The sequence below is a fragment of the Sinocyclocheilus grahami genome, unplaced genomic scaffold (assembly GCF_001515645.1).
Source record: "Sinocyclocheilus grahami isolate Dianchi unplaced genomic scaffold, SAMN03320097.WGS_v1.1 scaffold404.1, whole genome shotgun sequence".
Classification (NCBI taxonomy): Eukaryota; Metazoa; Chordata; class Actinopteri; order Cypriniformes; family Cyprinidae; genus Sinocyclocheilus; species Sinocyclocheilus grahami.
Genome location: NW_015505583.1, coordinates 538,074 through 551,600, shown reverse-complemented (window position 1 = coordinate 551,600; position 13,527 = coordinate 538,074). Strand labels below are relative to the sequence as shown.

At 39.2% G+C, this 13,527-nt stretch overlaps 1 protein-coding gene across 1 annotated transcript in view; it reads right to left on the bottom strand.

The window, feature by feature from the left end:
* The window catches only part of LOC107550655 (AT-rich interactive domain-containing protein 1A-like), a 100,790-nt gene that overhangs the window by 28,554 nt on the left and 58,709 nt on the right, over nt 1-13,527 (bottom strand). Inside the window, exons 5-8 of the mRNA XM_016231990.1 lie at nt 6,914-7,154; nt 6,260-6,334; nt 2,064-2,228; nt 1,630-1,951 (exon numbers count right to left, since the gene is read on the bottom strand). Coding sequence (XP_016087476.1) covers nt 1,630-1,951; nt 2,064-2,228; nt 6,260-6,334; nt 6,914-7,154 — 803 coding nt within the window. The remainder of the gene's footprint in view (nt 1-1,629; nt 1,952-2,063; nt 2,229-6,259; nt 6,335-6,913; nt 7,155-13,527) is intronic.

Sequence of the window (13,527 nt, the reverse complement as noted above, 5' to 3'; positions counted from 1 at the left end):
CTGGTGGTTTCAGTTTCATTTTTAGGTATAATTTCAGTTATTTAAATCATTTAATATTTCTGTATTCAAAATGTTATATTTAAAACATTAATCTCCACATGAATTTATGAATTTAATTACCTCTGAGCCTCATTAAACTTCTCAAAACGTACCTACAGGCCACTTTTGTGTTCTTCTGTGCACCCTCTGTAGTACAAATAGATTTTTTATTAATACTAATTTCATATGATTGGTAACTTATTTGTCTTATTCTACTTCCTATTATTTTGATTTTAATAGACATTTTAAAAAGCTTATAAACATAAATTTTGAATTTGACAGATGAAAAGGATGCCATTGCAAAGGTAAAAAGAAAATACCCCTGTAAGTCACTTTAAGGAGTCACATGTCACCTCGTATTAGGAAGGCTAATTTTTTATCAGAATTTTTTATTATTGATCAGAAGGTTTTTATCCTATTATTTGATTCGCTCTTGTGGCTTATGACAAAACAGCTAACCACTCATGATGAGCTCTTCTTTGGAAAAGATTATTTTATTCGCTTACGTCAGAAACAGCGAATCTCTTTAAAAACTGTCTGCTGTTCTCAATACATTGCATTGTTATAATTCGGAAAAGTTTTACCCGCCAACTGGCGACTGACGTGGTTACATATACTCGTCAACGCAGATTTTTACTCGCATCTGGCGCTTGGCGAGTGTTAATTTTAGGCCCTGATTATATAGTTTCTAAGCCTCAGGTTAATCAAAATCCATAACTCCGAGCCCAAACAAATTAATATGTGTCCAGCCTTTAGCACAGTCAGGTTTATACGGAAGTGTTTAAAAGAAACAGAAAAAATCCGATATAAGACAGACCCATTTGAGCGATGGAGAGTGTATTTAATATTTATAATCAAGTGATCTCTCCAAATCATTCATTCACTTGTCTGTTTGCTTACAAAAGGTGCGAGAGAGATGCAGCCGTGTCTCTCTGTATATTAATATGTATATGTATAAAATCTGTATATTAGTCCTCATCATGCCTGAATTCACCAGTAGATTACATTTAAATAAGCACATTATTTTACTGGATATTAACTTGGAATATTTTGAGTGAATGCAATCACTTACAATAACTAAAAATAATAAATAAAAATAAACAAATATTTGTAAAAAATAAAAAATGAAAAATCAACATTATAAAAATAGACTGATCAAAATATTAAAAGTAAAAACAATAAATAATAGTTTAAATATTTAAACTGCACACTATATAATCAGTGTCACTGATAGATTGTTTGCTGAAAATACAGAAAAATGTTAAACACTAACTTGCATACTGATGCTGAATCAGTAAAGTAGAAACAATTCAGTCATTACAGGCCACAAAAACAGATTAAAAAAAGTCTGTTTGTCAAATGTCCTATTTGTGAAATCAGCTTATTTACAGCTTAAAGCTTCAGTGACTCAACTTCCTATGACCAAGCTAAGCATTTCTGCATCAGTGTTGGCAATCAGTGGGATGGACTCTGTTTCTCATGCTGAAAAACTGACATTGTCAGATCGGATCCAAACTTTTCCCAGTCCAAGAGGGCCTGGATTCTGCACAGGCTCGTTTCAGTGAGTTCAGAAGCACATGTGGACTGTACCTGTGTATGGAGTTGGATGGGCCATGGAGCATCCCCGCCGCTGCCGCGGGATCCTGAGGCTTTCTGTTCATCCCAGGCGGCGGACACATTCCTGACGCCACCTGAGGAGGCATGCCGCCCATGTTGGGGCCCATGCCGGGGCCCATGCCAGGGCCGTATGGCCTCGTACCCATCTGCCCCGGACCCATGCGTACCGGAGGCATCCCTCCATACGCCCCCCCTCCACCCTGCCCTGCCATAGGGTTCATGGAGCCGCCCAAGCCAGGACCACCCGGATAATTAGCGTTCGGCATGCCTCCGTAACCCGGAGGCCTCGGGTAACCTGTGCAACAAATTTTAAGGTTAATGCACACTCTAGGTTCGTGTAAAATATGTTTGATGTTCTTTAAAAGCATCAAAAAGCATCAGTGTTCAGTCGAATCGAAGCTTCTCACCTTGTGGTCCGTACTGGCCACTCTGTGGCCCATAGCTGCCCATGGAGTTGTTTTGCGGGAAGGAACCCATCCCACTATGCATTTGGCTTCCAGATGACTGCCGTGGGGATAAAGTTGACCCGGGTTGAGGAGAGCCGTACTGCATCTGAGGGTTCCTCATGTATACTGTAGAGAGCAGACAGAGTTACGCTACAGTAAACCACCCTCAAGGTTATGCTTTCAAGCTAGGAGTTTTGGTGCGGATCCAAGCTGAACTCAGGTGCACAGCACAGATCCACTCCAAAGTAAACTTGAAAATGTTGGTCTGGGGTACAGCTTGTGTAGACACTAAGAGTTCACAACTCAAAAAGCAATATGGTCAAATATGCATAAGCGAACCACAATTTAGGATGTTTAAGTACAGAGTGCATAGAAATTGCTTTCAGGGACCTTATTCCTTATTCCAGAACACATCAGGAAATGTACAGTCAATTTAAAATCAAAATATAAAAATGACAAAGCAGGGCTCGACAGTGCGACCATTAGCATTTGCGACTGAAAACTACTGCGTGCGACTATGAAATTTATTTTCAATATTACTATTTCCAATGTAAAACAAGAGAAAAAAAATCCAGATCTTTAATATCAATATGGCTATAAAATTATATTTTTTCATTAATAATAATAATCATCATCATCATCAGTAGTATTAGTAGCACAAAATCAAAGTATGAAATACGTGTATATATATTAGGGGTGTAACGATACACGTATTCGTATTAAAACGTTCGGTACAAGGCTTTCAGTTCGGTGCGCATTACAAACCGAATGATTCGTTAGACTAATCCTATTACATTTGGAAAATAAAACAGCTTAAAGTGTGTGAAATATGATGTTCTCAGTGCCACTGCACTCAACAAAGCAGCTCAAATTAGACATTGTAAGAGAGCTTGTTTCACGCTTCGGGCACACCCCTAACCCCGCCCCACCCCCCAATGCCTTTGTCCATCACGATGTTTCACCGTAGACATTGTCCGATGCCAATTTGGTAGACATCGCCCAACCCTAGTATCGACGATATCAACTGTTGGCGATATTAAGATATTTGGCATTTCCAATTAACGTAGGCCTGTTACATTCTTAATTTTATTAGGCCTATTATTATTATTATTATTAAGAAGTTACTTTTATTATTAAATTAAAATTACAATTAATTTGCCCCACAATAATGACCAAATAACTGATGTGCTGCGAGGATAACAAAAGATTAGGCTATTTATTCCTCAATTAAAATGTTTTAAAAAAAAGTATTTTAAAACAGGTCTATACAATGAATTATAGGCCTATGATTAAAATATTAACATTTCAGTCATCAATAAAAATCAATGAAATAAGCTTTTATTTCAAGCACCGACTTTCAAAAACAACCTGTTTAACAGCTGTTAAGTTTAACCTGTTCTCTTTTTGTAATATTAGAAATATTAAGGGAATAAATTAAAACAGTTAGCTATACCATTATCAGCACATGTTGAAGTAGATTCGTCTCGTCGTCTCTGAGAGAAGAATTATAGGCCTATGATTAAAATATTAACATTTCAGTCATCAATAAAAATCAATGAAATAAGCTTTTATTTCAAGCACCGACTTTCAAAAACAACCTGTTTAACAGCTGTTAAGTTTAACCTGTTCTCTTTTTGTAATATTAGAAATATTAAGGGAATAAATTAAAACAGTTAGCTATACCATTATCAGCACATGTTGAAGTAGATTCGTCTCGTCGTCTCTGAGAGAATATGCGGCGTCAGATGCAGAAAGCTCCGTCATTCCCTTTTTACTTTCACTTTCTGCAGCGAATTGACAGATAAAGACTTCACCGGCATGAATCTTGCGCAAAGTTTGCACGTTGCTTGTGTGTGATATCAATTGGCTCTAGGGATGCTCCGATCAGGATTTTTGAAGCCGATACTGAGTACCAATTTCTTGTCATGGTGATCGGCCGATACCGATGCCAATTCTGATGCTTCAAGCTTTATATAGACGGTTTCATCTGGCGCACGTGCCTAGCCCGAAGTTAACTTCCGGTCTGTGTTTGTTTATCAGTCTGGCTATGGCACCGGCTACAAACGCAGTTAAAGTTAAGGTGATGAGTAGACTGAAGCTGGGCTCAGGTGGTTGTGCTGTGGGATGTGTTTCCCATACATTTATTCAGAAACGTGCTGCGGCTGACTGATAAACACAAGCACTGACTAGACTGGCCGCGATCAGCTCCGGTGGCCGTGGAGCCGTAACGCGCCGCAGATGCATGCAGTGAGGTGCAGATCAGTTCTAACGTCACTGAATATGCTGTGTAGATGAATCATGCAAAACATACACGACAAACAGCAAATTTTTAATTGTTTCTCGAAACATCATAGCATTTCCACACCGGCAATGACATGACTGCGGTACCAAATCATTTATGTGCCCACACATCATGTACGTCGTCACGCTGTGACGTCATCAAATTGAGATCAGTTCCTGAGATCGGCCAATAGTGATGCGCGGATGACGGTTTTATCCGCGGGCGCTGCGGATAATCCGCGGATCGGGTAATAAAAAAATGCATTCTGATTATTTGCGGGTGGATAAAATAAATAATTAATGATGCAAGTATTAACTAAATTTTCTAAATTATGAACGTGTTTTAAATAGACTACAGAAATTGAATAAACTGTAAATTAACATTAAAAGTTATTCAACAAAACATTATTTAGTCAAGAGCAGTAAGGGATTTTCTCTGTCTTTTGTTGTTTGATTAACATTAATAAAAGACAGCACAGCTTTATTAGGCTACTGTCACAAGACCTAGTTCACGGATCCAATACTGATACGCATGCATTTTATTTTGCAACTGTTTACATTAACTTAAGACAAAACCGACAGTACTTTCTCAATTTGGTACTCGCAGTGTGCGCTTTGGATGTGACTGTGATCGCACGCGCCTCTGGAGAGCGCGAGTACCGAATGGCTTAAAAAGACATGAAAATAATACATTTTTGTAACGATGCAACAATGACCGATTAGGCAATTGACAATTCTGTCAACTGTCCCGAAACGCGAGCTAAAGTCTTCTATCGCAGCAGCAGCTCTAGATGCGTAAAAGTCCAAGAGAGAAGACCCGGTACAGCTGAATCACTCACGCTGTTTTCATCTGATGGTTTGTGTGGATTTATTTACTCATCTAACCTACACGCTATATTGAATAAAGGTTTTGCAGTAATTTCCCTCATTTTAAAGTCGAAAGCTGCGGGAATGAGTAATGCGATGTATGCGCAATCCCGTAACGAAATTCAGGATCTGATTAAACATAATTCTATTATACAGAGACTTGAAATGGATTTTCATGACTTTTCAAAAACTTTTTGAGTTTATTTATTTTTTACAAAACTTTCTAGGCCTGGAAATTGCTGTTCAATGACTTTTCCAGGTTTTTCATGACCGTACGAACCCTGAATGTGATGATCGGGTGCGGTTATCTAAATCAGACAAAAATACAGGTGCGGGCGGTTTTAGCTCATCTATCACTATAGCATCACTATCGGCCAAGTTGTTGAGTACCGATCGAGTCATAAAATATGATTATCAGTCGATACCGATCTCCGGCCGATCGATCGGAGCATCCCTGATTGGCTCGCCTTCGTGGTTTAAAACAGAAATATTTCCAACATTGCGACGTAACCAATTACCTCCGTACCGAACCGAACTGTGACACCACTGTGTCGTATCGAACCGAACTGTGATTTTTGTGAACCGTTAAACCCCTGAGAGAGAGAGAGAGAGAGAGAGAGAGAGAGATAGATAGATATATATATATATATATATATATATTAATATTCGACTGTAGAAAAAAAATTTAGAATAAAAATAATATAATTCAAATGTTAAACAAAAAACATTTTTGATGGAAAACGGCAGGGTGCCCTTCTTTTGTTGAAAAGCACTTCTCATTATTCCCAAATGCACATTTAAGCGACTCAAATTCAGAGCAGATGCTGAAAAGACTGGATCACGAGCTGCTCACGCATAAATTAACACAGTGCCGTGCTTCACTCCGACTAAACATTGAATTAAAACACAGCCTTCACAATTAGAAAATGGCAATAATCCATATCGTGATTTCGGTTTTATTTTTTAATTAATCGTGCAATAAACATTTATAAAGAAGTCACTAGACTCACCTCTATCCTGACCCATGGAGGAATGTAACATACCATCCGACTGGACACTCGAGGGTCTGGGGGGCATCTGGGTTCCTATAAGAGGGGTAAACGTCAAAGTTAAACTAATGGGCAACTTATGATAATATGTGACCCCGGAGCACAGAACCAGTCATAAGTAGCCCGGGTATATTTGCAACAATACATTGTATGGGTCAAAATTTTAGATTTTTCTTTTATGCCAAAAATTATTAGGATATTGAGTAAAGATCATGTTCCATGAAGATATTGTGTAAATTTCCTACCATAAATATATCAAAACTTAATTTTTGATTAGTAATATGTGTTGCCAATGACTTCATTTAGACAACTTTAAAGGCGATTTTCTCAATATTAAGATTTTTTTGCACCCTCAGATTCCAGATTTTCAAATAGTTGTATCTCAGCCAAATATTGTCCTAACAAACCATACATCAATGGAAAGCTTATTTATTCAGCTTTCAGATTATGTATTATGTACGATTTTTAAAACATTTACACTTATGACTGGTTTTGTGGTCCAGGGTCACATATTATTCTTTGAAAAAACGAAATGCGCTTCTGCATTTCTACCTGCACTGAACTATACTGTTAGTGCAAATAATAGTAAACAAACTTCATAAATGAGAGTCCCACCAGGCAAGGCACCGGGTGAGAGGGGTCCCGTGCGCGAGGCCGGGCCGCTGGCGGGCGAGCCCACAGGTGAGGGTGACGGGCCGCGGATCCCGGGCAGGTGCGGGGAGGTGTGGGGCGAGAAGGGCGACTGCGCCGGGTTGCTCTGCTCCCCCTGACTGCTGGACACGCCTGAAGTGCTGACGCCCGGACTCAGAGCACCCTCTGTGCCTGTGGGGAGATCATCGATGGAGCCAGACAGATCCTGCACAGGAGAACCAGACGAACAGAAGCGTGTTATTAGTGGCGTTTGATAAGGCAAGCCTCTCTATTACTGCTGCTCATTGACAGCCATTTGAACAAAGACCTGAGTGCTCGTCCCACACTGTACTACAGACATGAATGATAGCTCAAATCACATGATTTATTGAGGAGAGACGTACTCGTAGTTTTTACGGAAGCCCTAAGGGGACATATTGATGGAAAAAATATGAGATGAGAGGAAAAATTTGCTTTTTCGCTCATTTGCTAAACTTTTGCGTTCGCTCTCAGACATTTTGCTGCTGATGGAAATATGAGATGGGAGGAAAATCTATACTTCTACGCTTTCACAAAGTTTCTCTGGGGAGCGCAATACGTTTGCGTGTACACAAAAAAGTTACTCCAGAGAATGCAAAAGTTTTGCAAGTGATCTCTAGTCTCTCTCTATTTTTCCCATAAAGGCTCTATTTATTAAAAAAAAAAAATTTTTTTAAAGTTGTGGCTGACAAAAATGAGCAATTATTGAACAGACTTTCACTGAAGGAGTAATCTCAACCATGTCTACAAACCAAAATATTGTATAGATTTGAGAATAGGCTCTTTCAACTTTTGCAAACAAGCAACTAGCCAGAAACCACTCAAAACAACCAATACAGCAACATAAAAACCCCTAGCAGCTTCACATAACCAGGCATGAGCACGTAATGTACTTTTGGTATATTGGGACAAGCATCTTGCTTCTGTTTTAGAAACATTGTAATGGTTACAGTTAACAAAGCACATCCTGCTAAAACCCCCAACGAGACATTGGCATCTCAATTTAAATCTTAGAGACCATTCACCAAAAAAATCAATATACAGATATGGAAAAAGTTAAAGAGACCACTTGGAAGATTCTCTGGATTTATGATTTATAGTTATACGTTTGAGTAAAACCAAAGTTGTGTTTTATTCAGTAAACTACAGATGACATTTCTTCCCAATTTTAAATAAAAATTTTCTAATTTAGAGCATGAAATGACAGACATTTCAGACATGTTTTTATTCATTTTTAAAAACAAAACCCAAGTTTTAACTTCTTTAGAGTTAAGAATCAATATTTGGTGCAATAACCCTGATTTTCGATCAACAAATGAAAACATGTTATTTTGACCAATCATCCAAAAAAAAAAAGCAGCACTAAATGACAATATTTGTATCTGAAATTTGGAAGAAATGTTATCAAGACTATTCTACAATAAAACAAATAGCTATTAACATTTTACTCAAACCCATGCCTAGTAAATCCAGAGAAACTGAGAATTTAAGTGGTCTCAGTTTTTTCCCCATAGCTGTATATTTGTGTATTTTCTATCATCATTTCTATTCATCCATTGAAAGTCCACACAAATAAAATGTTCATGCCCCTAATGGCACAAAATCAATTAAATGAATCAAGCCGTTTAATCCAGGTATTCTAAACAGAAGCTCTAACATGCTTTCATTGGCGCGTGAGAAAAACCTAATTTTAAAGCCAGCACGTTTGAGCTGGTGTTTACCATAATTGATGAGCTCAATGTGTGCTGATCAATGTTTGTTAAAAAAAATCTTAATTCAAATCTGTAAATATATGTTCAAAAAACAGTACAATTCATTTGAATTATTTTGTGTACTTTTTAAAGGACTCTTCTAGAATAAAACAAATAGCTATTAACATTTTACTCAAACCCATACCTAGTAAATCCAGAGAAACTGAGAATTTAAGTGGTCTCAGTTTTTTCCCCATAGCTGTATATTTGTGTATTTTCTATCATCATTTCTATTCATCCATTGAAAGTCCACACAAATAAAATGTTCATGCCCCTAATGGCACAAAATCAATTAAATGAATCAAGCCGTTTAATCCAGGTATTCTAAACAGAAGCTCTAACATGCTTTCATTGGCGCGTGAGAAAAACCTAATTTTAAAGCCAGCACGTTTGAGCTGGTGTTTACCATAATTGATGAGCTCAATGTGTGCTGATCAATGTTTGTTAAAAAAAATCTTAATTCAAATCTGTAAATATATGTTCAAAAAACAGTACAATTCATTTGAATTATTTTGTGTACTTTTTAAAGCCTGACACTTATAGTTTTGTGAACTTTCATTGATGTAACTGTATCTTAAAGATGAACGAAAGTCTTTAAGGTTTATTAACCACATGAGTGCGAGTAAACGATGACCACTTTCATTTCTGGGTGCACTATCCCTGTAAAGCCACCTAGGTATACATACTGGTAGACCCAAGCAATTAGCTAGTCAGTTGTTAGACGATTAGTTTACCAAAACAAAGCATTGTTGCATCTCGTTTAGCACAGGCAAACATCGCTCGCAATTTCTCTATAAAATAAATCCAGTTGACTGAGTGACAAAGTGTCACGAAGCAGGGCAAACATCAGTGAAATTTACACAAACGGTGCATAACAAATACAACAACACAACACATATAACAACAGAAAAACCAGGCGAACATATCTTGCAAAAAACAAAAACTACTATAAGACCAGTAAAAATGTTCACTCAATATACATGAAGCAAACATGGATATTTTGTGCGACCATGTGTCTTTGATTATTGATGGTTTTGCCTGAAAACAAGCCTGAGTGAAATGAGCAGTGAGTCCATATGGGCTGAGATGCTGAAATCAATCTGGCAGTCAGTCATAAAGCCTCCCAGCGGAGCAGTGTGTGTGTGTGCGTGTGTGTGTGTGTGGGAATATTTACACACTCGACTCGCGTCACGTGGAGCGCATGTGTTCAGTGAAAATTTGCAAGCTCATCTGCCAGTCAGATCAGAGAGGGAAAGGGAAAAAAGTGGGAGAGGAACAAGAAACACACACACACACACACTGGAGCATGGCCAAGTATTCCCATAGAAATCTCACACTCGCAGACTGGCTGCGGCCCCAAAGTCGGCGGTTTTGCACTTGAAATTGCGCCCGCTGCTATTTTTGAGCCGTGACCTGCTGGAGGAACCCCAGAGGGAGAGACAGGAGGAGGACGCTGATTCAGATTCCTGTTTTAGCTGCCACACACACGCAGCGTCTGTATGACCCTGCTCTGCTCTAACAGGAAACAATCCTCGGCGGATTGCTGTTTATGTTGGCATGTGTGTGTCTAAGAGGAGATTCCTGTGTGTGACCCATGAGGAAGGTGTTTATTACCCGAGAGTGTGGCATAAACCCAGAGTCTTAATGTCTGTGCGTGTGTGTGTGTGTGTGTCCACAATATGACGCAATGGCACTTGGAAATAGGGTTGGGTATCGAAAACCGGTTCAATTTTAGAACCGGTTCCAAATTTCCAAGAACCGGGTATTCGATAAGACGTGTGCATTTCGATTCTGCTTAATGATTCCTGCGTTCTCATTTTAATGTGATTAAAAACGATTTAGGTGCAGGAACGGAAAGAACTTGCGCCCACACACTGGAGCATGGCCAAGTATTCCCATAGAAATCTCACACTCGCAGACTGGCTGCGGCCCCAAAGTCGGCGGTTTTGCACTTGAAATTGCGCCCGCTGCTATTTTTGGGCCGTGACCTGCTGGAGGAACCCCAGAGGGAGAGACAGGAGGAGGACGCTGATTCAGATTCCTGTTTTAGCTGCCACACACACGCAGCGTCTGTATGACCCTGCTCTGCTCTAACAGGAAACAATCCTCGGCGGATTGCTGTTTATGTTGGCATGTGTGTGTCTAAGAGGAGATTCCTGTGTGTGACCCATGAGGAAGGTGTTTATTACCCGAGAGTGTGGCATAAACCCAGAGTCTTAATGTCTGTGCGTGTGTGTGTGTGTGTGTCCACAATATGACGCAATGGCACTTGGAAATAGGGTTGGGTATCGAAAACCGGTTCAATTTTAGAACCGGTTCCAAATTTCCAAGAACCGGGTATTCGATAAGACGTGTGCATTTCGATTCTGCTTAATGATTCCTGCGTTCGCATTTTAATGTGATTAAAAACGATTTAGGTGCAGGAACGGAAAGAACTTGCGCCCTGTTTGCGTGCAGCGTACACGAAGCGCAAGCACGAGCACAGACAACAGAGGTCGCGGTACGGGTTCCCGGTTTGTGTCCGTTCTCGAACTGTTCTGTGTATTTCCACTGTAGAAAAGGTTGTTCCGGGCCAAAACTGACTTCTTTCATATTTGTCGACCAATATACAGAAAACTACGTCAGTATATAATAAACACAGCCGTTTTTTGTCTTACGTGAACGTAAACAGATGAGAAAGAAAACACGTGTACAGTATTTTTAGATCTGCGTGCGTTCGGTGTTAAAGGGGTCATATGATGCAATTTCAAGTTTTCCTTTCTCTTTGGAGTGTTACAAGCTGTCCGTGAATAGATAAGATCCCTAAAGTTGTAAAGACTAAAGTCTCAAACCCAAAGAGGTATTCTTCATAGAAGTTAAGACTCGTCCATGCCTTCCTAAAACGCCTCCTTTTAAACAAGCCCCCACATGTCTACGTCACTATGTGGGAAGATTTGCATAACGCCGCCCAAATGTTCACGCAAAGAAAGAAGGCGTAACTTTTATTCTCGCTGTAGTATTGTTGTTTCCGCCACCATGTCGTGAAGACGTTGTGAAAGCGAAACTACTTTGTTTGGTCTTCCAAAAGAGGATGATATCCACTTCGTCATGCCTGGAGCTGATCTGTGCTGGTCGCTGAGGGGCGACCAGTTCACCGTGGATGAAGCGTCACATGTGGTTGCCGCTCATTCGTCGGATCCGCCGGGCGCGCCGTTCTCGACCCCGCCGCCTCAGCTCACTCTAAGCCGGGGCTTCCCCTCACGCTAGGCCGCTGTGTTTCTGTTTAATACATTTAACCATGCATAAATTCACTGATAGAAATGCTCAAGGTTTTCCTCCAAAATCAAAACAACAAAAAAATGCACAAAAAAAATTCAGCTGATTTCATCTGAGCCTATATATGATTGGGTAAACCGATCAAAGTTCATTTACATAGAGAAATCTGTTTTGCAGCATTCAAAATTAAATTGCCTTTGTGCAAATACATTTTGACTTGTTACAAAAGATTTCTATATTAAATTAATATTGTCCATTTTATCTTTCTATTCAAAGAACGCTTCCACAAAAATAAGAAACAACTCTTTTCAACATTGATAGTAATCAGAAATGTTTCTTGAGCAGTAAATCAGCATATTAGACTGATTTCTAAAGGATCGTGTGACACTGAAGGCTGGAGTAATGCTGAAAATTCAGCTTTGATCACAGCAATCAATTAAAATTTATAATATGTTCAAATAGAAAATAGGTTTATAAACTGCAATAAGTTTTCACAAATTTACTGTTCTTCCTGTAAGTTGATCAAATACATTCATAAATGCATTCAATAAATTTGAACTATAGCTTAAGCGAACTTAAAGGATAACTTTGCCAATTTTCAGCTAGCTTTGTACAGTTACATTGTCAGTAGTACATGTAAATGACAGCAGATTATGTAAATGAACAATCATTTGTTCTGCCAGATGTAGCAAAGTGTGTGTGACTTTTGTGTGCAGGTAACACGGAGAAAGTTAATTTACATATACTACTGACAAAGCTGGTTGAAAATCGACAAAGTTGTCTTGTAAATATAGGCTAAGTGCTAGAATGCTCGATTACGGTGACCTTAATATTTGATCTTGAAGAGAGTTCAAACAAACTCGGAAAAACTGAGACATCCCATCAAAAACAAAGCACAGTGAGAGAGTTTCACTGCTTAATAACAGAAAAATAGCTGAAGCACTCATCACACTCTTTAACTGTGGCTTCACTCCGCTATCATCTGACCAGTCATTAACCCCTTCAGTCCCGACAGGAGCGTCACATGAACCTGTCTGACCCGGGACTCTCCTGACGACACAGAGGTCAAGAGCAGCGGCTCAGGTCAGGGCATGAGAGCAACACGTTACACTGTCTGACCAGAGTGATGCATCACACCGACTCGAAGCACGAGTTCACAGACAGACTCTCTCTCTCTCTGGCTGAGCTTCAAAACAAATGCACAAATCTGCTTCTTAAAACTGGAGCACGCTACATGACTTTTGCCCTGATTCACAGTCCAGAGAAGTCCACGTTGGTTGCAAAAACTCTGCAGATTTTGGTCAGTTGGAGTTGACAGATGTCAGTTCATTTTGTTGTGAATAACAGACATATTCGGATACATTTATCTTCAGACTGTGAGTTGATTCTAGGGCTGTAAAATCCATTTATCGTGATTAATCGATTCCAAAATAAAAACCTAAATATATATTACATATATTTCTTAAATATATACATGTATGTGTGTGTATTTATGTTAAGATTCACCACATCAGTGCATCGGCATAAAAGATGCAATGTATCGATTTAAAAAAA